This window comes from Vidua macroura, chromosome 14, assembly GCF_024509145.1.
Source record: "Vidua macroura isolate BioBank_ID:100142 chromosome 14, ASM2450914v1, whole genome shotgun sequence".
NCBI classification, from domain to species: Eukaryota; Metazoa; Chordata; class Aves; order Passeriformes; family Viduidae; genus Vidua; species Vidua macroura.
The window spans coordinates 12,254,438-12,281,230 of NC_071584.1; the positions used below are offsets into that span (position 1 = coordinate 12,254,438).

Consider the following 26,793-nt stretch of genomic DNA (forward strand, 5'->3'; position numbering starts at 1 on the left):
CTGAGTGCGCCGAGATCTCCCAGAGGCGGGACAGGACCTCTGTCCTCCCCGGAGACGGGGCGGGAGCTCCGTCCGTCCCTCCCCGAGCCCCCCCTGGGGAAAGGCCTCTGCGCTGGCTCCGGCGAGGTGGCCCCGGTGCCAAGCAGCCGCTCTGGCCGGAGCCGCACGTCGCCGATCGCTCGCGGGGAGCCGGGGCGGCCGCGGGCGGAGCGGAGCGAGGCGCAGGCGCGGGGCCGGTGCCGGTGCCGGGGCTGTGCCGCCGCCGTGGCCCGGCGGGCTGCGGCGGGAGCGGCGGCAGCATGCGGCAGTCCCTGACTCAGCAGCGCCCGGCCGGCGTGGCCCTGCCCGACTCCGTGGGTGAGTGCCGGACCGGGGGGGGGATCCCGCCGGCCCGGGGGAGGCGGCGCGGGCTTGGCCGCGGGGCCGTGCGGGGCGCTGGGTCCCCGGGGACCCCGCCGGGGCTGCGGCGGCCGGGCCGCTGCCGCCGTTCCCCCCGCCCGCCCCGCCGGCGGCCGAGCGCGGCTCCGGCCGTGTGTCCCCGCAGCCCCCGGTGCCGCTGTGCGGGACCCCGCGGCCGGGTCATCCCGGACGGAGGCGGCTGCGGCCCCGCGGCAGCGGCAGCATCCTTCGGAGCGGGGCGGAGCGCGGCCGCTGCCCTCCCGCACCGCCAGTGAGGTCGGGGACCCCTCGTACCTACTCGCGATTTGCCCTCCCTCCCTTTATTGCCCCGCCGGCCGTGAGCCCCGCTGCCCCCGCCCGTGCGCGCCGGGCCCGCAGTCGGAGCCGTGGGGTCACGGCTCCCACGGTGACGCGTTTTTAGCAGAAAAATGGGACCAAAGGACAGGGGCTGGGAAGAGGGAGGCTCGGTGCCATCTGCCCCCGGTTCTCCCGGGGTAAAAGTTAGAGCTGGCTTCTTCCTCGAGCTGCTACACTGTGCCTATTCTTCGCTTCTGGTTTTTCCCCCAAAGAACAAGATGGAGAAGTCGGTCGTGTTTCTGTGCCATCTTGTCCATTTTCTTCTAATAATCGTGGGGAAAAAAAAAAAAAGTGAATCAAGGGCAGTTCAAAGATATGCATTATTGCAAACTTTTAAAGTAATCTGTAAAAACCTGCTACAGCCTTGTCTTTAGAGTGGCTTATAGGGCAAATATAACAAGAGAATGTTTCTGATGCTTAAAAGAAAAACAATCATTCTAAAACCAGTGCCCGTTTGGAGTGCCATTTTAGCAAAAGCAATAGCCAGGCTATGGATAGCATAAATTTCTTTATAGCTCCCTAAGAGAGTCAGGCACAGTGTTTTGGATCACCTCGTCTACTCATGCTGTGGTAAGCACTGCAAGTTTTGGGGTATCTATTTGGGATAAATCACAGAGAAAAGGCTATTGCAATCTCTCAAAAGCAGAGATAGCAAAGCTGCTGTAGCTCAGCTTCTGTGCATAGAACTATACCAAGCTCAGGAGCACACAGGGAAATGATCTGATGGGGAATACTTTCAGCAGAAATTAATGTTGAGGGAGAGGATTTTGTCAGAGCAGCCCTTCAGCAGCTGTTAGGGAGATACTGGGTTATGAGTCCGTCTATGCTGAAGCAGCTGCAGGCATCCTTACAGAAGTACAAAACCACTTTCTCTCTACACACATAGCAAGGTGTTTTCAGAGAAGGAATAAATGTAATTAATATCCCAATATAGAGCTGAAGTGAAGGTAGTCACATTATCTCCTCAGTTTCCATCTCTTTTCAATATCAAGTTAGAAGGCTATGGCTGGTTTTCTCTGAACTTGAAATAAAAGCTTTTATTTTTTTTTTTTTAATCTTATGAGGAATACTGAAAAGCTTTGAGAAATTTTCCAGTTGAAACCTTATGTTTCTGTTCTCTATTGAATGATGGCGTGTGCCAGTCCTAAGCTGGGAAACAGCATAGAAATTGAGTGAAAAACACGGTGGTGCTGAAACAAATAAAGTATTTGTAAATGGTGTTTCGAGATGCCCCTTTTAGAGTGGTTTTCATGGTAAGTTTTTGCAGCATTTGTGATGGCAGTGCAGGAGCATTGGCTGGGGTGTGTAAGTGCTGTGCCCGTGTGCCCACGGCACCCACCCAGCCATGCCCTGCAGACATCTGCACCCCCACAGCCCGACCCTGCGCACTGCGAGCTGTGTAAGGAACACGTGGCTGGGCTTATTTACCCTCTGCTCATTTGCCAGCCAAGCCATGGCAGTAAGCAGAAGTTTGGTAATTCTGTGGAAGCAAGATGGATTCATCCTTTCTCCCCTTTCAGGACTAATCTATGTAAGGAATGACAAATTTTCTCCAGTTTTGGTCCCACTGTTACGGATTTTTTAAGACCTGTTATGGATTTTTTAAGACTTTTATGGGACACTTGCATTTAAATGGTTGCATTGAAACTGAAGTGTGGCACAATGATAGTGAGGCAGTACATACAGAATGGCTTCATCTCTTAATGATTTTTGAATGATTTAGAAGCCTAGATTTTCTATTATTAACTTATTTGGCAGATGTAGGAGAAAATAACCCTAAATGCGACCTACAGCAAACAGTCACGTACCTTTAGCCTGTAAAACATGGCTTGAAAGACTAAGGATCATTGGTAAAATATCCAGCCTGAATCTTGGGGCTCTCTAGCAGTTATTTAATATGTTTTTGTCTGAAATGAGCAACTATCTAGCTATTTATTCCAGCTAAGGACTAACCAGTTGTCAGGCTCCTTGCTCTTAGGAGCAGTGATGTCCCAGTGGTGCAGTCAGACCTGTGCTCTGGAACATGAGCAGGAGGTTTGTGGGTGGAGAGCTTTCCTTCCAGAGACAGCAGGTCAGTCAGAAAGGATGGTGCTTTTTTTTATAAACCTCTCTTGCCTTTCATGTTGGACTAAATGACCTCCAGTGGTCTTTTCCAGCCTTACCCTTCTGTGATTTTGTGCTCTCCTTCTGTTGGGCTTTTAAGCCCCAAGTTTAGCCCTTGTCTGTGATTCCAAGCTCATCTGTGGGTGAAATGATCCAGCCCCGTGCCCATGGCAGCTGTGCCAGCCCAGAGCATGGAGAGGGAGCCCTGCTGCCAGCTGCACAGCTCCTGGGTCGGGCTGGAGCGGGTGTGGAGGAGCAGGGGGGAGCTGCTGTGCTTTTCCCTGTGGAGAGCTGTCCCTGTGGAAGAAGGGAGATCATTTGTAGCAGCGTGTGTGGGTTGGTATGGCTGCATCATTGCTGGGGTGAAAGGATCTCTTTATCTGCTGGGCATAAATACACAGATCCTACAGAAGGGCCTGTGGGCACCTGGGGCGTGCATCTGTGAGACTGACGGCGCCCAGCAGGGCTCAGTGTGCTCCTCTTTCTGGGGAATTTGGACAAGGAGGTGGGAATACCCTTACCTGCTCCCAGGGCCTGTTGGAGAGCCCCAGGCTGTGGGAATGGGATTCAGGTTAGCCCTAGCAGCCCACAGGCAGGGGCCCCTACAATCCATTATCCTACCAGCCATTCTTACAGGTGTTGGGTTGTATCTACATAATATATGAAATATGATCAAAAGGATTGTTCCACAGAGTGACACAAAGATGGCAAAGCACATGCAGACCAAACACACCCCTAAAGATGTTGCTGAGCGTAGTGACACAGCCAGCTTTCCTCTTGGCTGGTGGAATCACTCTTTTATGTTTATGCTCATTTGGGAGAGCTATAAATATAGAAAAGGAAAAAAAAAAACAACTTCATCATCAGGCAGCTGTAGATGAGTTTTACTAATCCACAAATTCATTATTCAAGCATCTAAAAATACCTGGTCCTTGCTGAAAGTAGAGGAGAAGTGGCTGTTACTGGTGATGTCTTATTTGCATGGAAAACTGTGGATGCCTTATGATTACAGTCAAATTTCCCCTCTCAGAACAAGCAGCATGCAGTGGGGTTATTTAGCTTGATGCAAGTAGACAGATCAGAAAGTATATAAATGTCTAATGTGAATATTTCTCATTAGCTCAATTGCCCCAGGCTAGAGGGGCTGGGAGACTCCAATGTATCTAAATGAGCTTTGCAGAGTTGCAGTTCTTAAGGCTCTCTTCATCTACGTCAGAGCAATGTTAGTGAAGGTGAAAAGTGACAGGCAAACCCAAAAATATTCTCAAGTCAGAAGAAGGGAAATTCGCCATGGTGTGGTTGGCTGTGGGAGGAGAAATTTGTGGTGCTGTGACTCTCCCCAGATGGAATCAGCAAATTCTGTTGTGTGTGTGTGTTTTTAGGGTCGTTCAATAGAAGAAAAAGAAATTCCCTCTACGTAACTGTGACTCTCCTCATTGTGTCAGTATTAATTCTAACGGTGGGCCTAGCTGCTACAACAAGAACCCAAAATGTGACTGTTGGAGGTTATTACCCAGGGGTTATTGTAAGTATAGAACTCCTAGGTAGGTCTAGAAAACTTATTGCCTACAAAGTCCCTTGTAATGCTGAAAATGTTATAAAGGGTGATTTTGTCCTAAATATTTTGCTCAGCTACTTCATTACCATTTGATTTATTTGTTTTATTATTATTTTGCACCTGCTGCACATCCCCATGCAAAAATCCCATCCAAGTGGCAACTTCCTCTGAGATTAGATAAATAACTTGCTTTTGAGCTAGTGGTGAGACAGATAAATAGATTTTATGTCAGTTGAAGAAACTTTTGAACTTCTTTGTTTTTGTAGATCACACTAAGCCCAGGCAGAAGTAAGGCAAAGAAGGACCTTACTGCCAAAAGCAGTTGCGACACCAGGTTTTGAAATACTGGTAACGTGAACTTGTGGTCATAAAGTTTACTTGCAGAAGTGTTTAACAAATGGGAGTCCCTGGATGAGGAGCTGTGGCAGCTTGCCAGGGGATCATGTACATCAAAGCCAATAGCACATCCATTTCTTCTTCTTTTTTTTTTGGGGTTTTTTTGGTTTTTTTTTTTTGTTTTTTTTTTTTTTTTTTGTTATCAGCAGCTGAAAATGGGAAAGAACCATCTTTTAGCTTCACATGGCTTAATTTAGAGAAGACCACTGGTGTCCAACCTTCCTGCCATTAGATGTATACTCTCTTGCAGAAGCATGAGGGGCAAGTATGTCATGACCCTCCTGGCATGAGCAGAGGTCTAACATGAGCTGGACAGCAAGTCCTGCTCTGTTCCTGTGCATGTCTAAGACATGCTGAAAAAGAAGCACTGAACTGCAATCAAATCAGGTGTCTCAGTAGATTAAATGCATCCAGTAGCCCCAGCTAGAGGCTCCTGGTGTAACATCTGTAGGATGCTGCACATTTGAATTGGAGCCTTGAATTTGGAGGCTTGAAACCATTCCAGATAACCAGGTGGAGACTTGTTCTTGTCTTACTGCTGTTTGATTTATTTGCCATGCATTGATCTCAGAGAGGTTTATACTTTCTGTGTCCAAGTTGACCTCAGAGAGGTTTATACTTTCTGTGTCCAAGTTCTTCTACAGCTGAAGAAAGCCCCTTTACAGCCATTACAGTGTGGAACATTGTTACAGATTATGTCTGGCCTCTTTGGTTTAGGTTTTCTGGCTTGTCCCAGTATCTCCTGCATTTAGCCCTGATCTTTTTTAAAGAGAAGTCTAGGAGGAAGGTGTTGAGAAAGATGACAGACTGGCTCCAGACTCTCCACACTTACTCTGCACTGTGCCAGCCTGAGTTGAACCTCGTGCTTCAGAGCAGGTCCTGCAGACTGGTGCAAATGGGCAGAGTCTGCTGTTCACGTCCCCTTGACATCTCCCGAGCTATTTATGGCCCAGGAACGTCAGCATCGCTTACGCTTTTTTAAGGCTTAGTCTACTCAAGGAATTAATGCAGTCCTGGGCTTGGGAAGGGCGTTGAGTTACTTTATTCAGAGGCACCCTGACAATTTGTTTTTGTCACCAAATTCCCCACCTATGTTATTAATCTGCTCTGTGGAAATGTGTGATGACCTCACCTGTCTCGCTGCACAGGAAAACATTTCAGTGTGCTGCTGGATGCTTCAGAAGGTGCTTAAAATAGCTGATGTTTCATAACAAGCTGGGATTTCTCCCTTTACTGGGGAGAAAGGGCTGGCTGCAATGAATGAGTGTTCCATGAGTTGTCCTCAAGCAGATAGAGCCAGAAGTCTCTTTGTATGCTGGGTGACTTCTCTGTGTGTGGAGCAGCTCCATGGCTGGAGTCATCTTATGGAACATAGAAACGTAAAGTCATAGGATACTCTGAGTTGGAAAACACCTCTCAGAACCATCAAGTCCAACTCCAGGACAACCCCAATAATCACACCATGTGCTTGAGGGCATTGTCCAAATTCTTCTTGAACTCAGACATCAGATGTCTCATTGCTGCCATGCCTAAACCACCCTTCTTTCCTCCTTCAACTCGTGTTTCTTGGGCAAGCACCTCCTGTGGGAGGAGGAAGCATGCAAAGATGTTTGCTTCAATGCAGGGGATTATCTTCCCAGGCCTCTGCTTCCAAGGAAGGACAGAATTGGGCACTGGAGACTTTCCACACATCAGTAGGATTTTGTTTGCTTGGGGTTTTTTGAGGGTTTGAAGTTGTTTTTTTTCTCCAGCAGCTCAGTTCCTCATTGAGACAACTGGAGAAGCTGAAGCAGAGGGTTCAGTGACATCCTATAGCCAGGGTGCCTTCACCCTCCTCCATGACCACCCACACCTTCACAACTGCATCAGTGAATACCTTAGCTGTGTCCCTGTGGGAAATGTCCTCACCTGTGGCTGGATGACAGACCTGGGACAGGGAAGCCCAGAGCACAGCAGTGATGTTCAGCAGGCAAGAGTAATGCTCAGGTGCAGAAGACAAGGAGCCCTGTGGAAGTGAGACTGAGATACGTGTGTTGCCTCCAAGTTACAACAGCTGCCAGAATCTGTGTAAATTACTGACCTTTCTTAGGCTTTCACTGCCAAACCTCTTCTGTAATGGTTCCTTGCCAAGGATGTTGGCTTGGGGCTTTACTCTGGAAAAGCACATTCACTTTGTGTCCCATCCTCCTTTCAGACAGACATCCCAGGGGATCACATCCACCAGCAAATAAACGATGTAACTGAGGAACATTACTAAGATCTCTTTGTCCCATCCATAAATGAATGAGTAGTTCTTCCATTACTGCAATGAGAATTTCTGTTAATGAGAATCCACCAATTTATTTGGTCTTCACCTGCTGGATGTACAGACTTGCTCTAATTTCTTCTTTTTGAATTATCTTAAATTATCCAAAGCATTTCACCTTTTGTTTTGAGGCTGCTCTGAAACACCATGTGGATATTTCTCTTAAAGCTCAAAGGACACAAAACATTTTTCTTAAGCATTTGCCTTAGGTGTGTGTTACCACACGAGTTCCTTCTGCTAAATATCACCAGATTGAAAATTACACCTGGATCCACATCACTGTTAATGCCTGGATCTCCGAATTTTTTTTTGCTTGGACTTGAACTATAAATCTGGTACTTCAGGAAGGTGGGGGTGTTGTTTGCCTAAGCTAAACAATAAGCCCAGAAGCACGGCAGGTCAGTGTGGGGCAGTTCAGCAGTGCCCTAGGTCTCTGCCCTGCCTGTCTGCCACCCCAGTGGTTAGCAGACCCTGGCTTCACTGCAGTGCTTCCCACCATGGCAGTGTGTGCCTGATGTGGGGACAGTGGTCTGCAGGAGCTCGGAGTGCCAGCCAGGCAGTGGAGAAGCAGCAGCCTGATCAGCTGCTCCACTTTAATCCCTGCTGCCTGAGCCCTCCCTGCCTGCAGCACTGCACCAAAGGTTGCTGGGCTTAAGCAGGGCAAGGGAAGATTGGAGCCCAAGTTTACATCACATTTGTGTCTGCTGATCTCTGCACATGCCTCTGCCTGTTAGTATTGGGTTCATTACACCTTTGTTTTCTATTCCTGGATCTCAAAGTATCAATTCCAGGTTAGTTGACTCATTTTTGAATCACTACAGCTTGTCTCATGCCTTGTTTTTCTTCCTGGGGAGTTGGCCAGTTATTGGGCATTCTCACATGGATCTTTACTGGCCCTTGGTCTGTTGTCTGGATTTGCACCTCCTTAATATGACAGATCCAGCTGTAGGACTTTTCCAGCGTTTCTCATTTTTCCAACCCATTGAAGTGGGGTTGGATATGCTCTACACCAACCAAAGGCCTTTCTCAGTGTGACACAATTCTATTTTTGCATCTCCGCTCTTGGTCCATGGTTCCTGCTTGAAGTCCCTGTTTCTGTCCTGGCTGAGGTGTGCTCTGTCCTAGAAACTTCTTCTTAGTGTGGCTTAAGGCTATGGAGAAAGGAGGTGGGAAATTGCTCTGCTGGCTGATTTCACTGAGCTGAAATAAATGTTGTCAGTTACAGCAGCAAGAAAAGATGCTTTTGCTGCAGTGGCTTATTCTGTTGGGCCAGTGTGAGCTCTTCTGGTAGAGCACCCTGGTTGATGCATCCTCACCCCTGGAAATGAGGGAAGAGTAAGAGAAGACAGAAAACTGCTAAATGTTCCAAAGTATAAATCTCCCTTATTTCATGCTTCACATTGAGGAACTCTCTGAGTTGAAAACTCAGATGGTTGCTCACGTGCTCAGTGAGGTCACAGAAACCTGGTCCTGGAGGTTTTAGTGCATTGGTCCTGCTAGGTTTGCATCTGGAGGCTCCTGAGTGTTTGTAGGGCTGTTCCAAGACAGCAATGCATATCCTCATCCACCAGCCATTTCTCAGCATCACTGGGGGGGTGGAATTCAGAACTCATCCTTTTGGTTTCTACACACGCTTTTAGTGTCATATGTGGGATACACCTGATAGTTCCTGCTAGTGAGAGACTCCACTGGTTTCTTGCTGAAGGAAGAGAGCTCACACATCAGCAGAATGTTCTTTTGCTGCTTCTGGATTTAATTGTGTTCTGTCTGTTTGTAAAATATGTTGGGTATCATCCTGAACTAAATGCTAACAATACATTGTTTTTCAGCTTGGTTTTGGGTCCTTCCTTGGAATAATCGGATCAAACTTGATAGAAAACAAAAGACAAATGGTAAGTTCTTTATCAACACTTTCTAAAAAAGTGACAGTAACTCAAATACTGTGTGTAAAGAGTATTATTTGAGGTTTTCCTGACTCTTCCAGGGTAGTGTTGCATACCTCTTGAGAACTGGAGATGGTTTCTGGCAGCCTAGGAGCAGCACCCTGTGGCACTGTGCCTCCTGCCTCGCTCGTCTCACTCAGGGGAGCGGCTGCAATCCCCTGGCCGTGGCTGCCCCCGGCTCTGGCAGCGAGATCCCTGCAGCCTGGCCTGCTGGGCTGCTGCCTGCTTTGGCAGGGATGGAGGGGGCTCAGAGGTCAGGTTAGCAGTGTGTGCTGCTGACCAAGGCTAAGGCAGGTTCTGCAAAGGCAGATGGGAGAGATTCCTGTCCAAATCCAGAGTCTGCCTTTGTGCTGCCTTTGCTTTGCAAATAGCATGCTCCCTGCAGAGCAGGAGGAGAGGGTGAGGCAGACCCTGCAGGAGATGACATTTGCTTTTCCCACAGTCAGACAGGGTGCAGGGGAGGTGAGTTTTCCAGTGGATATTTTTTGTTGTTTTCACCCTGGCTCTGCAAGAGCAACATATCCTTGTTCTTTCTGTCCTAGCAGGGTTTCAGCCTCTTGCTCATCATGCATTAGCAGCATGTCAGTGTCTGCTTGAGCAATGACCATGTTGTGCCAGTCCTGGACTCTTCACAGGAGTGCCCACAAGTGACAGTGTGGCCCTTACTTGTTTGATTACTCTGAAGAGCCCTGGGTAGCCTGAGCTTATTCTTTTTGTCTCTCTGTCATTTTGTGTCCTAAAAAACATTCATGACCCAGCTTTGCAGGGATTGCATCACTGCTGCCTGGGCTGGCAGCAGGCATGTCTCCACTCTGATGGCAGAGAGGACATGCAGTAGCTGTCACTTATTGTCCCCGTGCTTTAGTCACATGTCCTCCTTACCCAGGAGCACTGCAGAGTGGCAGCTTTGTCCATTGCATGTTTCTGTGATACCACTGGCCATGGAGGATTTATTTTTTTCAACTTCTCTGAACTTCCCCTCTGTCCTAGTTTGCTGAAAGGCAGCCTTGCTCTGGCTTGTTGTGCAGCTGAAGGCAGAAAAAGCCAAAAGGAGCTTGTGCAGCCGTGTTCTGGTGCCTGTTTCTGTCTGTGAGGTGACTGGTGAGTGTGAGGACTGGAGCGAGCCAGTGTGGCTGATGGGCAGAGCTAACCTGAAGGAGCACTTCTCACTTCCTCCAGACTGCTGACAGGAACAGACCTCTCTGGCTTTTCCCACCAGGTGTATTGACTTCCATGCCATCCCTCTAGAAGGGAAGGGAGAGCTTTTGTGCCCACAGGGAGGGCCAGCTGCCCAGGCAGCTCTGGCACACACCCCACTGCCCACTCAGCAGCTTCCAAGTGAGGAGTCAGCAGTTTACACGCCTTTATGACAGTCATCTGTGCCATGGAAAAGTAAGAACCAGCACCTTCACAGCCCATCTGGGGCTGCACCATCACCTAAAGGGAACCTCAGCCCAGGACACTCCTGCCCTACCCAAACCAAGTTTGTCTTTTGTTGTCTGAATGCTGCTTGGTGTGGCTGACTTCATCTGGAGTTACATGAGTGAAGTTCAGTCAATGATATCACACAGCTCTAGAGAGGAACTTCTGCTTGCTACAGTAACAGTATTATCAACCCCAAATCAAAACTAATCTTGTTGGCAAGTTGAAAACTGGGATTTTTAAAATTAATTTTGTCAAGAAAATTAATCCACAAACACCAGAGGTTTATGTCCAAAAAGGAGACAGAGGAGTCCTGTAACTTAATTCAGATAAAAGGAGAGGCCATGGGTCATTTCCCTTGGGGTCTCTCAGAATTTTTAGAGGATGCAGCCTCTTTTTTATCCTCATTTCCCTCTCTCTTTCCCCATTGGCTGAGGTACATGAGAGGTGTAGATACCCTGAAACACTTAATACCCCCTTTTAATGTATACCCACCCTGTTTTTCTTCTTCCTTGTGTGTCTGTTCTTTTTCTCTAAATCCAGAGATTTAGCACAGTCTCGAGTGAGTAACAGTCTGTGTCAGGTAGAGGAATTCCTATGGAATTTATGGTTCCCCCATTGCTTCTTTCACGTCTCCATATCTGGCCTTATCTACCATCAGGCCCACAGTTTGTTTGTAAAGACATTCTTTTAAAAGTGATTTCTTCTTTTTCATTCCTTTCCATTTGTATGTTTCTATTTGCTGTTTGATTTTTTTCTCTACCGTAAATTCGCAGTGTTTGGTTTTCAGACTTTTCTTTCTACATCCGAGAGGGAGAAAACTGTATGTAAATAAAGTGAGCATCAGATACTTACCTCTTGGTAGGGCTGTTATGAAAGTATCATTAACTTTGTATTTATTTTAAACCACCATATTAGCAGCTCCTATCTGTGAGCAGAGATGACTGACAAATTCCCTAATTGTATATATTTAGTGTTTGGCTCACTTCCCATCTCTAAGGCTCATGCTATTCAGGGCGAATATCCTCTTTCACGTGTATATGAAACAAAAGACAGTACTGAGAAAAACTAAACTTGCTACAAAATAATCTGAGCCATAAACCCCGTGTCTTCCACCAAAACTGGACTTTCTCCCCTTGTGTGGGTTCACTGGTTTGGTAGTGAAACACTGTGACCTTGTAATGGAGAGTGTGAGTTGGGACATGCAAAGGGTGAGGCTGAGTGGGGAAGAAATGCAGGAGTTTACAGCTGACAGAAACAGGGCCAGTGTAGGATCTGGTCCTGGAAAACTTGTCACCTGCTGCCATCTGCAAGTACTTTGTGGTGCAGCATCTAAGATTCCAGTAACAGCTTGTTGTGATCATGACACCTTCACGTGGTCACTGGGATCCTTTCACAGCCTGCCCTCTGCTGCTGCAGGTCTAATGCCTAAGCCTTGAATGCTTGCCTCATCTAGAAAACCATTTTATTTTCTCTCATTTTTAAGTAAACCATTTCCACTGCCCCAGGTGAGCCCTCTGGCATCTCCATTGTTCAAGCTGATGTGGTCTGTACATGGAGGTTACTGGAACAGGATCTTTTTTCACCTAGGGAGATGTAGATAACACTAGTGTGATTAACCTAAAAATCCTGAGGTGCTTTTAAAACACACATAGGATCCTTCTGGATTGTATTTGTCTGGGGGGTTGGCTTGTCTTTCTGAGAACTGGAGCCTTGTGCAGTGGCAGGAGCCGAGGTTTTCAAGCAAACTTAGTACCTGGATCTTTAAAACATCCCCAAGTCAGGAGATCTGAGGTATCTGTCAGTGCTGGCCAGGATAACTGTTAGCTTTCTGTTTGGGCTGTAGAGATTTTTACTATTGCTTACAGCTCCCCCATGACCAGAGTCACCTGTGTACTTGTGGAGAAACAGTTTTTACAGCTGCCAGCAACTGACACTTGAAGGTTTTGGTCACCAGAGTTGGGAAACCACTGGGGAGCTTCCCGTTCTTTACACTGAAATACTGTCAATATATTGAAATAACGTATTTCAATATATATGAAGTAATATTGAAAGTTGTTTCCCAAGCTGCATTTTGTGAACCTGGCTGTCTGAATGCTGTGCTTGCCCTTCCTCTGCAGCCCTGCTGATATCCCCAGTGTGCTTTGGCAGAGCAGATTGGGATCAGTGTTGGGAGCTCTGTGTGTGAGGAGCTGGTCAGGAGCCCACTGGCAGCAGCTGAGCTGAGTTCAGGTGTGAGAGGGGCTGTGTCAGCACTGGTGCACGGCTTCCCCAGCTGAGCACTGGCTCTTTGGCAGAGGTGATGTTTGAAGTGGCATAGTGGGAATAGACACTGTTTCTCATACCTGGATTGGAGATTATTTCTGCTTTACCTGCTGAATGCTTTCACCCTAATTTTAAGAACAGGGAGGTTGGGGCCAGTGGAAAAGGATCATGCCTGTGTGACTGCCCTTCTCAAGCTACAGGTGGAGGGAAGTCTCTCTCCTTGCAGCTCTCCAGTGGGAGCTGGATGGACTGTGCTTGCCACAGCCTGGCACCAAGAGCCCAGCCAGGCTGCTGTGAGGGTGTACAGCGCCCATGGCATCAGCTGGTCACTGCCTTCTGCTCTCATGGCTTTGTGCTTGTGCCTGCATCCCAGTGTTGTTCCCTGAAGGCATAGTCCCAGCAGAGAGGTTCACACACTGCAGTCTCCTGCCTCCTCACAGCTCAGGAAGTGTTCACAGGAGCAGCTCCCCACAGCGCTCCAGGGTGAGAAGAAATCCTCTATCTCTCCAGGGGAGAGTTAAGGACTGCAGCCGCCAGAAGAGGAGGTGCACTTTCAGCCCAAGTTTAGCCTATTGGAGTCATGAAAACTTGATAAATTCCCCAGAGAACCAGTCTGGCACAATGCTCCTACTCCTGCCACTCTGCCAGAGCAGCCGCATCCCACTGCCTTCAGCCAGAGCAGTCTGTGCAGCCCGGGCAAACATTTGGGTCATTGATTGCTCGAGGGCTTATCGACTGTGCTTTACAGATCCTGGTGGAGAGGGCACTGATCACTTGGTGGTGGAGAGGCAGATGATACTTTGCTTTGTTTTCCTTTCTCAGCTGGTTGCATCGATCGTCTTCATCAGCTTTGGTGTCATCGCTGCGTTCTGCTGTGCCATAGTAGACGGTGTCTTTGCTGCCAGACACATAGTAAGTGCTTCCAGGAAAACACAGCTCCTGCAATGCTTTTACCCTAAGAAAACAAGTGATGGTGTCTGCAAGCCTGTATCAGGCCACATCAAACCATGTAAATATATATCATGTGCTGAACGCTGCTTTAAATCACAAGCTTTAGAAAAATGTTATCATTTTTTAAAAACTTTTTTAAAATGAGTGGAAAGCACTAAGATCTTAAAGCTTTGCTTTGTGTTTTTTTTGGTGTTATGTGTTTATTGAGTATCAGAACACTTAAGGTGTAATGTGAATTACAGCTGTTGCCAAGGGACAAGATATGAGCAGTAGCCTGTATTTTGTTTTAAATGTAGGCAGAGCTGGTTCTTAATGCAGAGTGAATCACTGGATGCTGTAGTAGAATGAAGCAATTTGATACGAAGCTCACTGAAGCGTTGCAGTATAAACAGGAAACATTTGCAGTAGGCTCTCAGTTTCCATTTGGTGACTTAAAAAATTATGAGCTACCGCTGTCATGACCAATCACTAGAATCACTAGTACAGTGGGATGTGCAGAAGCTTTAGTTATTATTATAGAAATAAAAAGACACAATTAAATTTCAGCTTTTTGATTGAAATTTGTAACTGCAACCAGTTTTTGTCCTCCAACACTGCAGTTTGATGAATTTTTTTGAAATTTTTGGCAAAAAGGGATTAAAAAGACAGATTTGGAGTTTATTTGTATCAGAATGGAAAGGAGTTTCAGAAAGTCAGAATTATCCATGAAATGGAACTGCCTGTGTTAGCTGGCTAGTTATGCTCCTTGTGAAGCTGGCCCTTCTTTCCTGCCCCTGAGTATTCCAGAGGTGGAAAGGTGGTTGGATGGCAGGATTTGCTGGCAGAGCAAAGGGCAGCTCCTCTCACTTGTGTGATGGGTGTCCGTCTGTCTGGACAAAACCAGCAAGTCTGAGCCATCTCTGACCCCCTTTGGAAGGGTGTGACCTCATGGGTTGGGTTGTGGCATGAGCTGGCAGCTCCTCCCAGCTGCTCTGGCAGTGGCTGCGTGTCTGAGGCAACCAGAGCTCAGCAGTTGTGATGACAGAGGCTTTGGTTTCTGCCTCTCGATGAACAGATGGGCTTTTGGCCTCACTTTACCACCTGAGAGTCCAAAAATGTCACCACCTTGCTGGAAACGTGCTCCTGCCATGCCAGCACAAAGCATTCTTCCTGTTGCCAGCTGCTGCCACTGCCCTGCCACCCCGAGCTTTGGATCAGACACCTGGAGAGCCAGTCTGGCTGCTCCTGGGAAGGGCTCGCTGGTGTGGATACATGTCTGGCATTGCCTTCCCTGAGCTGCCACAAAGGGAGGCATTAATGCATGCTTGCAGGCTGGAATGCTGATGATCCTCCAGAGCTTTCCCACAAGACACTGAAGAGCACAGGAAGGACAAATTTGTGAAAAATTAATGAAAAAATGCTATGATTCAGCAAGAAGAACCTTCAGAAATAGGTCAAGCAGACCTGGTCTGTGTCTGTTCAGTTCAGGATGGCCACTATCACCCAAAGAGCCCAGCTTAAAGAGACTGCTCCTCCCATGCTGCCTGCAGCAATTTCATGCCTCCAAGGACCAGGGTTAAACATCACCCAGGGGGCTGGGGTGGGGGCTGCAGGGCTGTTGCTGTATTAAGGAGCTGGTGTGAGATCAGGGCCTCTCCAAAGTGTGTTCCCTTTCCCCAGCCCCTTTGGGTGAGTTTGGTTTAGCTGCAGGGCTAAGCCTGGTGCTTTCTCTCTGGCAGGACCTGCGGCCGCTGTACGCGGGGCGATGTCAGTACTACTCCAAGAGTGCGACCCCACCGGAGGTGAGAGCAGGTCCTGCTGTGTCCTGTTAGGGGCCCAGCTTCTTGGTGCAGGTGGAGGAACCTGCTGCCAGGCGGCTGCTCCAGTGTCCCAGAGGTCTGCAAAGTGAGGAGGGGGTGGGAGGCTGGGAGCAGGGTGCTGGGAGCACTCGGGACGTGGGTTCCTCTGTGTGCTGCCTCAGTGAAGGAGAGGATGGAGAGAAGGGGATGCAGGATAGGAACATTCACCAGTTTCTCTAGGTCTTCAGCTGTGCATTCATGGGAGCTGGGTGGTGGGTTAAGGTTTCAGACAGCAGTAATTTCTGTGTATATGAGCAACAAGTACCAGCCTCTGCACCTCTCCTATTGTCTTCTCTCAAGAGAAGCCTGTTGGGGCTGGATGATCCTGACACATACTGATAGTGTGTGTGGATGTCTGTCTATCTTTGCTGAGCACTGATTGTCTCTCAGAGCTTTCCTCACAAGTCCACAGGTAGTTCTGAATAACCATTATATACCAAATTAGAAGGCCTGCCTGAGGTGCATGGGAGTGGTCCACTCTCTTTTCTGGCCGAGGACTGTCCCTGTGGACTCGGGTGTTACCACCCACAGGCACACACAATGAACCACTTTGGTCAGTTCTGCACCACTGTGGGGATCTTGCTCTCGGTTTGGGCCATGCTATTGACAGCTCTCTGCTCTGCGTGTCCCTGGGGTGAGGTGGGTTAGTTCAGCAAGGCCCTGGCTGCTTGCAGGAGTTGCAAAACCTCCTTCCTCTGCAGGCACCTGCTTGTCTGTGAGCTCCCCACAGCGAGAGGAAATGCTGCTTGGTCCTAGCCTAGCGCATCTCTCTTCCAGTAATGGAGGGCAAGATAAGGAAAGAAAAATCTGCCTGGGGCTAATGTGGAGATCACTGAGAATTCTACATGTAGAGCAGGCCAAACAGCAGCAGAAACTGTGTTTGGGGATTGTGTCGTTCTGTGCTTTATGTATTTTTTTTTTTCTGTATTCACGCAGGCGGTCTGTCACCCGCAGCGCCGTGCCCCCTGCACACCGAAAATAAAAACCAATACCTGCTTCTGCTGTGACCTGTACAACTGTGGGAAGTAAGCCAAAAATGCCACAAATTCCTGGCCATGGGAAGGGCGAGCAGTGGTCATGCTCTTTGGCAAGAGCTGGCAGCTCGTGTGCAGGGTAGTTAATGGCAGTTGTGGGAAGGGAACTTAAGCTGTGTTTGTTAGCAAGGAGGAGTCCCAGACAAAAGTTAGCCAAGTAAAGGTGGGTGTGAAATAGACCGAGGCCATCCCAGCTATGGGTGACCATGCTCTGGGCCAGCCCAGCTGGAAAAATGAGAGCACAGGAGTTTCCATTACTTCCATGCTTGGTGTCCTCCTCAGGTTTTATTGAGTGTTGCTTATGTTAACACCTTCCTTCTCTGTTGGCACTGGGTTTTGTTTTTTCCTTTGAGAATACTGAAGATGCAAAAAAACTGGGACACTGTTCTTCTTCACCTTGCCACCATTCCATTCCCCAGCCTGCTAGCAGAGAGGAGAGTTAACAGGCTGGTGCCATCTGTGCCTTCATAAACCAGTGTCCTCTCTGCCCAGTGAATGTCTTTCATGCTCACACGGGGTTGGAAGGTGAACCAGCACTGTGCAATGAGTCAGAAGGTGGTTACCAATCCAGAACCACTGCAGAGAGATCACACCACTGAGATCTGGCTACTGTGCCTAAGCCAGCTTCATTTACAGCATGCACTGCTTACACCTTGTGGAGTGTCCAATGCATGTCAGCAAGGCATTAATAAATTGATTTTTTACTGCTGGCTCTTGCCTAGGGCTGTTTCAGGCTTAGCATTTCTCACAGTACTTACTTGGGCTGGCCTTCACTTAAATCATTGACTGTGGTGGAGGAAGATCAAAGCTGCTGTTGGGAGAGGGTGGGTGGTTCCCTGTGCTGGGAAGTGTGATCCCTGGTCTCTGTAGGACTCTGTGTGTGTGAAAGAGGCATGAAGCTCATGCTTTCCTTGGGCAGTTTACAGAACACAATCCCTTTTTACTAGCTGAAGAGAGCGATACAGAGAGAACTGATTGGAATGGAAAAGCTTGAAACTTTTCTGTATTTCTTTTTCTTTTGGTTTTGTTGGTATTTTGTTTTTTCCCCAGTCCTGGTTCTGGGACCTGCCCCTGACTCATTTTCCCCTCTACCGATGAAAGATATCAGTTGTTGCTATTTTAGTCTTGCTTAGTACCACACAAACATCCTGCACTGAGGAGGTGCTGGATGGTGCCTCAGTAAGAGAGGCACGGACACTCAAGACTGGTTAGAGCACATGTAAAGGATGGAAATCATGGCAAACGTGACAGCAATCTTGCATTCTTCCTGATGCTGGGAACCCTGGCTCTGGCAGCACGGGACAAGCCCCTTCCCGCTGATCAGGACATGCTGAACAAGGTGGGATGTTGTCACTGAGAGATCCGTGCTCTCACACATCTCCATAGGAACGAGCGCTTGCAAACAGCACATACAGGTGTCATCGTTAGAGGGTCACAGGAGGGCTCAGGTTACAGAGGTGGTGCCAGCCAGCACAGGTTTTTGTAACCCCATTGAAATCCCCATCTCCTCGTTGTGATGTCTCCTGCAGTGGCCTGCTAAAATGAAATGTGGGAGTAAAAAGGGCAAAGATGTAGAAGTTGAGTAATCAGCAGAGGAGGGTGACTCTTGTGAAACGGGGCAGTTTCCTACAGGCCTTGTGGAGTCTGCTGAGGAGATGACCCTGATCTTCTGCTTCTTGGCCTTAAATATGAGCCAGTTCTTCCCCCTTTCCTCAAAGCTGTCATGTGCTCTGAGCCTAACCCTGTGTGTGAGCTGGGAGAGAAGTCATTCATAAGCTCTTGGTACTGTTTGTCACTGATAAATATGTTTTCTGAGGGGGTATTTGCTGTAGGCCACTACGTCTGGTAAGCTGTGCTGAAGGTCAGCCTGTTCCCCGCCCAGCAGTCAGAGACGTCATTCCTGAAGAATTCTGCTGCAAGACTTCACCCCACGTGTTGCAGGAGTTGCTTGTCCTTTTCCAAAATGTTATAAATGAATGCTCCGATTTAATAATTAATAAATTTCATAAAGAAATTTATTAAATGATCAAAGTATAAATTTGGAAAAAAAGAAAGCCACGAGCGATTCAGCTCTGAGCCAGGCGATCAGTGTCGGGGAGACTTAGGACTTGGCCTCTATCGCACCAAAATCCCTGTAGGTCTCCAAATATCATTTCTAAAGAATTCATTTTATACAGTCTTTTGGGCTTAAAAAGGGGGGTTCTTCTTTAGCATATTATCATGGGTTTTCTTTCTTGCTGCTGTGTTTCTCGGAACTGGTGAATAATTGTTGGAACCTTGTCAGGTGAAAATCTTCTGGGATAAACTTCTGGCGACAAATATTATCTTATCAATGATGCCTATCAAATGCATTCTGCTGGGGTCTTGTCAGATGAACAAATCCCTTGAAATATACATCTCTGGAGACAGTCGTCCCCCTGGTGTTTGAATCCCCGCTCTTATCATTTAGCATAATGTTGCCCTTTGCCCAACACTGGCTTTGTTACACAAAATGTTGTAGTTTTAATTTCTTTTAGCTCTAATTATTTTATAACATATGTTACACAAAACAATGACCTAAGCAGATTTGAGCGAGTTTTCTCTCTCTCTCTTTTCTGCGTGTGGAAAAGGTTCAGAGTGTGAGCAGAAAGACGAGGTGCCAGGGCTCCAGCCAGCTCAGGCCGCTGTAGAGCTGTGAGGGGCCAGCAGCAGGAGTGGGGCACGCAGCTGGAGCTGCTTGGTGGCCAAGCCCTGGGAGCCAGGCAGGAGCTGTGCTGGCCCCTACCCATCCCACCCAGCTGCCCTGTGCCTCTGGGGAGCAGCCAGCACTGCCTGGGAGGCAGCTGCTGCTCCTCGGGGCACAGTCTGATTTCCCAGGGTAATTCCAAGACCGGTTTGTCCTTGGTAAGCCTCCAGGACCTCTGTGGAGATTTTGGATGAAAGAAATAACCAGCAGGTTCAGACACAAAGTCATTTGTTTCAGAACAGAGCAAGTAATTTGTTTCAGAACTCCCTTGGTGCAGGGAGATCATGGATGCCACAAGCATGGGATCCAGGAGGCTTTATCCCCACTCCCTCCGTAGTAAGGTCCAGGTTATCACTGAGTTGCAGAATGCATTTTACTGTCCAGCAGTACTGCTTAGGTTTTATGATATGTGGTGCATTTTTTTATCATTACTGTTGTTTTTTCCCCTAATCTAGCAGAGTAGAGATTTCTGGAGGGTACTATGAATACATTGATGTCAGCAGCTGCCAGGACATCATCCACCTTTACCACTTGCTCTGGTCGGCAACAATTCTGAACATAGTTGGGCTATTCCTAGGGATCATTACAGCAGCAATACTTGGAGGCTTTAAAGACATGGTAAGAGGATATCAATTTCTCGGTGCATTAAAGAAAACAAATCAGGCACATTGACGTTAAAAATAATAATGGAGACTATTGGTGTTTCAGTGCAAATGATCTATGCATTACTTCAATCAGGGTGGGAAGAAGGGCAAGAAATAACTACAATGAATAAGTGGAAGTGATTCACTTTTCTCATCTTGTTGTCACCACCTGAGCACAGTTAGGAAATATTAACAGAATTGAAAGACTGTATTTTCAAAAGGAACCATCAGAGAGGCATTGGCAATACCAGGATGATTGAAAATAAGCTCTTTCTTAAAAAAATTGATGTTCCTTTTCATAGTGTTCACATTCTACAAGGAAAAGTGTGGTGGTTGCTCATTAATTGTTGATTTTATAGTAGCAGTCTGAGCTTTACAGACTGTTCAAGCAGCTGTGTCAGGCTGAAACTCTCCCTCTAATTTCATCATGGTGCAGAACCTGAGAGGGTGAACTGGGGATCAAAACCAAACTTCAGATAATGAAAAAAATACTGTTCTAACAATGTGAGCTTTGAAATACCTTCACTTAACCAGGCTGCCTGTTACCTTCCATTCAGTTTTGTTCTAAACAGCACAAATTAAGGGATAGAACTGAATGTTTAACTGATACATTTGGGGCTTTTTCAATCACTTGTGACTCATTTGGAATAACATAAAAACAGTCACACAGAAAAGAAATTTCAGGCTGTATGTTTTTCTTACAAAAAAATCTTGGGCCCTGCATTAAGGGTGCATTGTTTCAGAACTCTGAACTCTTTTCAGACTCACCAATATCTTCCCAAATAAAACAGGAGACACATTCCCAGCTGTGCATCACAGCCCTTTGAGATTTGATCCACACCAAAGAGCCTCTGCAAACAAAAATATATAGAAATGAACAGCAATGCACAAAATGCACCAAATAACAGAGTAATTTGGAAGTAATGAATAATTTCTCCTACTTGAGAAGAAGTAAATCTGTCTTGTGTGAGTACTGGTGTGCACTGGGCTACTGCCAAATGTTGTTTGGAATCTGAAACAATAAATGGCTGTGGAACAAAGTGACCTTGGAACGTAGCTGCTGCCTGAGAGGGAACTGGATTGCCAGTTGCTAACTCAACAGAGCTGACGTCTAAAGACACACATTGCTCCTTTAAAGAATTTCTGCTTTCATTCAGCTGTCAGCTTTCTGTGACTGGGTTTGCAGCCTCATACTCTCTTCTTTTTGTTTTGATAGACTCCTTCCCTCCCTACGCTGAACTGCACTGTTGAAAATGCACACCCTTCAGTGACCTACTACTCCAGGCCACAAGTGACATCTTACAACTCCTACTACCACAGCACTCCTCACCTGCCTCCCTACTCTGCTTATGACTTTCAGGTGGGCAACATTACAGGATGTTTCCTTGTTTAGCAGCAAGGTTAAATCCAGGCAGTCTGCAGGACTCTGGGGGCCTGTCTTCCTGTCATTCGCACAGTTTAATTTTCTTGTTCCTGCAGAAAACACCAAATTTTTCCTACTAGGCACTGGTCCTTGGCAGTGTTCTCTCTTACTAAGGCAGTGTTTTCCTGAAAGCTGTCCTTGAAGTGAAGCCAAGAGACAGGACCTGCTGCCTGCCTGCCTCCCCATCACTTACTAGTAGAGATCACGTTAAAAATAAGCACTGCCTCTGGCACTGCAATGTTCTGAGGAGAGAGGCAAAGCCAGGTGTTCGGGTACTAGATTTTATTAGGCCAGCTACTGTGTCTGAGAAAAATAGAAGAGCTTTTGGAAACAAGCTATTTGAGCTCCTGAAGACACATGATGCCTGAAAAGCTATTTTGTTGTGGTTATTTTCCACATGCTTCAGCTAGCCTAAGAGGGGTCCCTGCAAACATTCCCTTTGCTGTAATGCATCCCTTCCTCTCTGAGCTATGGAGCTGTGCTGTTGGAAACGGAGATTTCATGTGAACCTTGCTGTCAACATCAGCTTTCACTTGTTGAAGCAGATGAGGACATTTCCTACTCTGCTCTTCTGGCAGGTGGATGTTACCACAGGGGTGATGTTAATTAACACATCACACAACCACCAGGACTAGAGACATTTTTTTTTATTATTAACAAGAGTTTAAGATCTTGGTCATCAACAAAGAGGTGTGCTCTGTGATAGCCACCATGTCCCTCATCTGAGCCATGCATTAGGGATAAGATGAATCTAAACCTTCCTGGGTCTGCTGCCAGTGCCACTGGACAATGCAGTTGTCAGGGCTCCTAAACATAATTGAACACTTAAATCAGAACTTCTAGGATGTATTTGTGACTCATTTTTGAAATTAATGGAACCTGGGAGAATCACAGGTGTTGTGTAACTTCCTGCAGTTACAAAAATGCCAACCTCAGTGCATGCCAAACCAAGCTCTGCTACAAAGTCCTTTCCTCAGTTTCTCAGCAGTTCTAAGCACTGTGTGACCCAGAGCTTGCCAGTGTGGCAGCCCCAGTACCTGCAGAGAGCTCAGCATGGGTGACTTCCCTGCTTTGTAACTGCAAGTACACCTGGGCTCTGCTAAAACAGCTCAGCCAGACAGATCAAAGGGTCTGGGTCTCACTGCTGTGAGCACAGGGGTTGGCTTAGGAGACAGCACAAAAGCTGGGCATAAATTCAATTCATCTGAATTTAATATAGCCAAGTCCTTCTTTAACATGAAATTCCAAGTCTGAGCCTTGCAAATCTTCCAGAGAATTTGGTGCCTGCATGGGAACATTAGCTGAGCCTCTGGCTGTGGAGACTCTCTTGCCTTGCACCCTACTCTACTCCAAGCAGTGACCATCCCACCCTGACCCCTCTCCCCTGACATCCTACAGCACGTGGAGCAAGCCCAGCCTCTCATATCCCTTCCAAAGGATGCACTCCCTCTGGTGCAAGAATGCTTCCCACTCATTCCACACATTTTTCACAGGAGAAAAACAACACACCAGAATTCCTAAGGAAGCCTGGGCCCTTGCAGAAACCTGGCTTTCACCCACAACTCTAAAATGGCAGACCCAGTTCTCTGGTTTTTGGAGCAGCTCGTTCACTGTTGCTATTGGCTGGTGTGTGACACCCAAGATTTGAGAGGAACACGTCAGTTTCCAGTTGTCCAGTCCTTGTGAAATGCAGCAGGCACACAGAAGTGATAAGAATTTTTTTAAAATATCTTCTGTTTTGGATCTAAGGAGTCTCATTTTTCAAAACAAGTTATCTGAATTGTTACTTGTATGTACACGATTCGCTGAGGTGAACATAGCAATGTTACTTTTGAGCTGTTTGGTAATGAAATATCACTTTGATGAAGTAATTTCCATTAGGAAATGGTTACATTACAGCCTTTGCTGTCTCCCTGCAGCATTCCAGCGTGTTTCCAGCCTCCACTCCTTCTGGCCTCTCCGATGACCCCCAGTCCCTGTCTCCATCTCCCAGCTATATGTGGGCCTCTAATGCACCACCTCGTTACTCACCACCCTATTTCCCACCTTTTGAAAAGCCACCACCTTACACGCCATAAAGAACATGAGAAAGAAGAAAAAAAATATTTGCCATCAAAATAAGTGTGAACATTTTGTATTTGTATTTTACTGTGGGAGGGAGCAGGAGAATACAGAAGATAATTGCAAATAAAAATATTCGATTGGACTGTCCTTTTTTGCGAGACTTATTTCAGAAGTTTTAACGATGGCCTGTAACAAAGGGGACAGACTTCTGATGTTTTAATGAGTCACTGAGTAGCAGGTGACCTAAATTTCAGCCTCTTTGGTTCATGTAGTCCTTGATTTTTAATCAAGTGATCCAACACAGATGACAGATTCTGGTCTGCCTTACTCCATCTTGTGCCAAGCTGAAGTAAGGGTAGCCAAGATCAATAGTTGCTAGAGATTATCAATCTGTTTGAGGTGAGGGTGCTTGCACACAACACAACACTGGTTTTGTTTGGCCTTTGGGCTCCAGTTGCTGGGATTTTGACTGGGAGGGCACAGGACCTAGCTCATACCACCTGTTGGCCCAACACACTGGAAAATTTGGGGGGGAACATGACAGTGCCTCAAAATGTAACCCTGTTGAAAAGGATAGCATCATAGGATAGCCTCATGCATGTGTAGCAAAATAATCAGAATATTGCTTTTTTGAGGGGAGGCAAGCTGTTTTTACTTCAGGTTGCTTCTTAAGATAAGATGAAATGGAGTTGTCTCTCTCTGAATTCTGTGTAAGTAATGCTGAAGTCAAACAGTTTGGGTGGTTGCACTGCCTAAATTGTCCTTGTATTCCTATAGAAAACATCAGGAACCGTCTACAAGTTACCTTTTCTGTGGTTGGGAATTTCTTTTTAAGCTTGTACTTTTAACTTTTTTAATGGACTGAATCAGCACCCTGGATAAGCACTGGTTTAGTAGCTGTATTATGGGCTGCACATAAGGAATATCCACTACTAGTTCTCCAAGATGTAAGTCTCACACAGATTAAATTCAACACCCTGTAATATAGGACACAACTGAGGAATTTGCAATTACTGTTGTGACTTTCATTTAATCTTCAGCTGATGACTGTGCTGATTGATCTAGATTCCAGCAGATTTTGCATGCATCTTGCATAACAAAAGGTCAGCTTTGATATGTGACACACTGACCTCTAAAGTGTGGTTCTACTCCAGGAAGTGATTTCAGATGACGGTGTTTGGATCTGACCTGCTCAACCTGAGCGTTCTCAACTGCTTACTTCAGGGATAAAAACAACATTAACATTTTACTCCTTATTTCCTAAAGATATAATTTCCTTGGCATGGGTTTGTTGACCCTAATCTTCAGTTGCCTTCCTTTACTTGCAACTGATGCAGACAAAAAGGTACCTAAAAGTTAAATCTGGCTTTCAGAATCAAAATGGAATACATGCTGGTGGGTTGGGGGAGAATCCAGTTGGATTTTAAATTGTGGCACCTACTTTTAATCTATAAAAAAAAAATTAAAATGCTGTCAACATGGAAAACAAACACTGAAGTCTCTGATCTCACTTTTCAAAGTACACCCACACTTTATAATGCTGTTTTTAATCCTATGCATTTGCAAAGCCTTTAGGCTAGACTATGTATTAACTTTATCATTTCCACTGTCAAGTACTAATCAGTATATTAGTTCATTAAAGGATGACACTTTATCCAGAAGCAAGCATGACGTTTCTCCAGTAAGAAGAGAAAATAAACAACTGGAGAAAGGAATACAGCTTACAGGATTTAAAGCAGTAGTGTATGTAGAACATATTCTGGTGGCATTTTGTTTTACTATAGAATGTTGAAGTGCAGCTCCCATAAATTTGCCTACTGGAAATAAATTTATATACTGGGGCATCCTCCATTTTATATTATATTTTACTGAATTAAAGAGATATAAAGAATCTCTTGATAAAGAGATCATGGGCAATTTCAAAACAGACAGTACTTCTCTTGATAAAACTCTCCACAAAACTAGAATCAGAAGGGCACATTAATTTAGTATCAGATAATATTTTATTGCTTTATCTTTGAAATAAAAGCTAAGAGTCCTGTCCCACTCTGATAAAACACTGTACCATTTGTGCCTGTCAACTAAATAGGGCTAGAAGGACTAGGGGACACCACAGGACAGGACTGAACATCCTGAAGAGAACATAACTTAGTGACAAAGAAACAATTAGGAGATGAATTGTGTCATTGGTTTTGAGTTGAAAAATACTAACCTTAGGAAATTATCCAAATTCTCATTTTTTTCTAAGGAATATTTTAGCAAAAATTACATTGCTGCTTTAAATTCACTATAAAAGGACAAGTACATTTTCACATTTAGAAACTTACTGGTGGTATTTTCTGTTGAATTACCTGTTTCATTCTGCTTGAGTAAAACAAAGCATTTAATGTAACTGCAACATTCTGCACTGTATTTGTCATTTCTTATGAGAATGTCAAGTTTGTGACTCATATGTACCCTTTTATTACTTTGCCAAAGTTAAATAAAATTGTGTGACTTTTGTAAACAATTACCAATTCTATTTTACATTTTAGCAACCTTCCTCTTTTACAAGCATCTTTAAGGTTATTTTTAAAAAGTGAGTAAAATTTACATTTAAAAAAATCAAAGCAAAAAACACCCATCTCTATTAACTATATTTGAGACATATTTCTACCAGGATTAGCCAAAAACTCCTTCAGTTCTGTTTTTGAAGGTGCTCGTGCCCCTGCACTTGATAATTCTGCAGTTTTACCATAACACGATGCCCTGACCTCAAGCCCTGTAAAATTATTGCTGCTGATTTTTCACTTAACACACATCTGAATAATCCAACCATTGGAGTCTTGGTGTCTCCTTTGCTTACTTTGGGCATATTCTGTCCTGATGATGTCAGCTGCTCCTTGATGTCAGCAGAGCAAGGCACAAGCCCTATGCCAAGGAGAAAAAGGCATCTAGAACATAATTTGGTATGTTACTTATTAAATTGCATTCCTTATATATAATAAGAATTCTGCACAAAGTAAGCAACTATTTCCTGTTGTCCCCAGGTCACCAAGAACGGAATTCTTACAAATGATAACCAGTCAGCAAATGGTGAGAAGAGCCCAAAGCACGAGTGAGCTGAAAGCACTGCCCTGGCCACTGTGTATGTTTTACTGGTCACTAGGTGGGGGTTTTGTTGACTTTGAGCTCACTTGCTATGCCAGCACTTGGTCAGACTGTTCCACAGTCTCAGGACAGCTCTGCCTGTCCTGGGAGTTCCCATCCACCCCATCTATGGCAGCATTCAGCTCACAGCACACTGGGGTTGTTGAGCTAATCTGCTTTCTTGGAAAGTGTTCAACAAAACCAATTAAACAGCATCAAAACAAACAAACAGAACTA

At 46.0% G+C, this 26,793-nt stretch overlaps 1 protein-coding gene across 3 annotated transcripts; it reads left to right on the plus strand.

The window, feature by feature from the left end:
- The first annotated feature begins 235 nt into the window (after positions 1-235).
- Positions 236-25,939, plus strand: TMEM255A (transmembrane protein 255A). Of its 3 annotated transcripts, none has more exons than XM_053989955.1 (9): positions 236-357; positions 4,242-4,384; positions 8,948-9,010; positions 13,571-13,660; positions 15,418-15,480; positions 16,474-16,562; positions 19,752-19,914; positions 21,157-21,300; positions 23,283-25,939. In XM_053989955.1, exons 1-9 carry the CDS (start codon positions 300-302, stop codon positions 23,439-23,441), a joined length of 972 nt encoding a protein of 323 aa, XP_053845930.1. In that variant the 5' UTR covers positions 236-299; the 3' UTR covers positions 23,442-25,939. The 3 variants fall into 3 exon arrangements, with proteins under 3 accessions (XP_053845930.1, XP_053845931.1, XP_053845932.1); XM_053989956.1 differs by having other exon boundaries at positions 19,755-19,914; XM_053989957.1 differs by lacking the exons at positions 236-357; positions 4,242-4,384 and adding an exon at positions 4,747-4,765.
- The last annotated feature ends 854 nt before the right edge of the window (positions 25,940-26,793 follow it).

What these genes read in the sequence shown, in the direction of transcription:
- TMEM255A (XM_053989955.1), top strand. Translation starts at nt 300, where the DNA reads ATGCGGCAGTCCCTGACTCAGCAGCGCCCGGCCGGCGTGGCCCTGCCC. An exon ending in GGCCCTGCCCGACTCCGTGG is followed by an intron (nt 358 to 4,241) that starts GTGAGTGCCGGA and finishes GTGTGTTTTTAG; the next exon opens with GGTCGTTCAATAGAAGAAAA. An exon ending in AGAGTGCGACCCCACCGGAG is followed by an intron (nt 15,481 to 16,473) that starts GTGAGAGCAGGT and finishes GTATTCACGCAG; the next exon opens with GCGGTCTGTCACCCGCAGCG.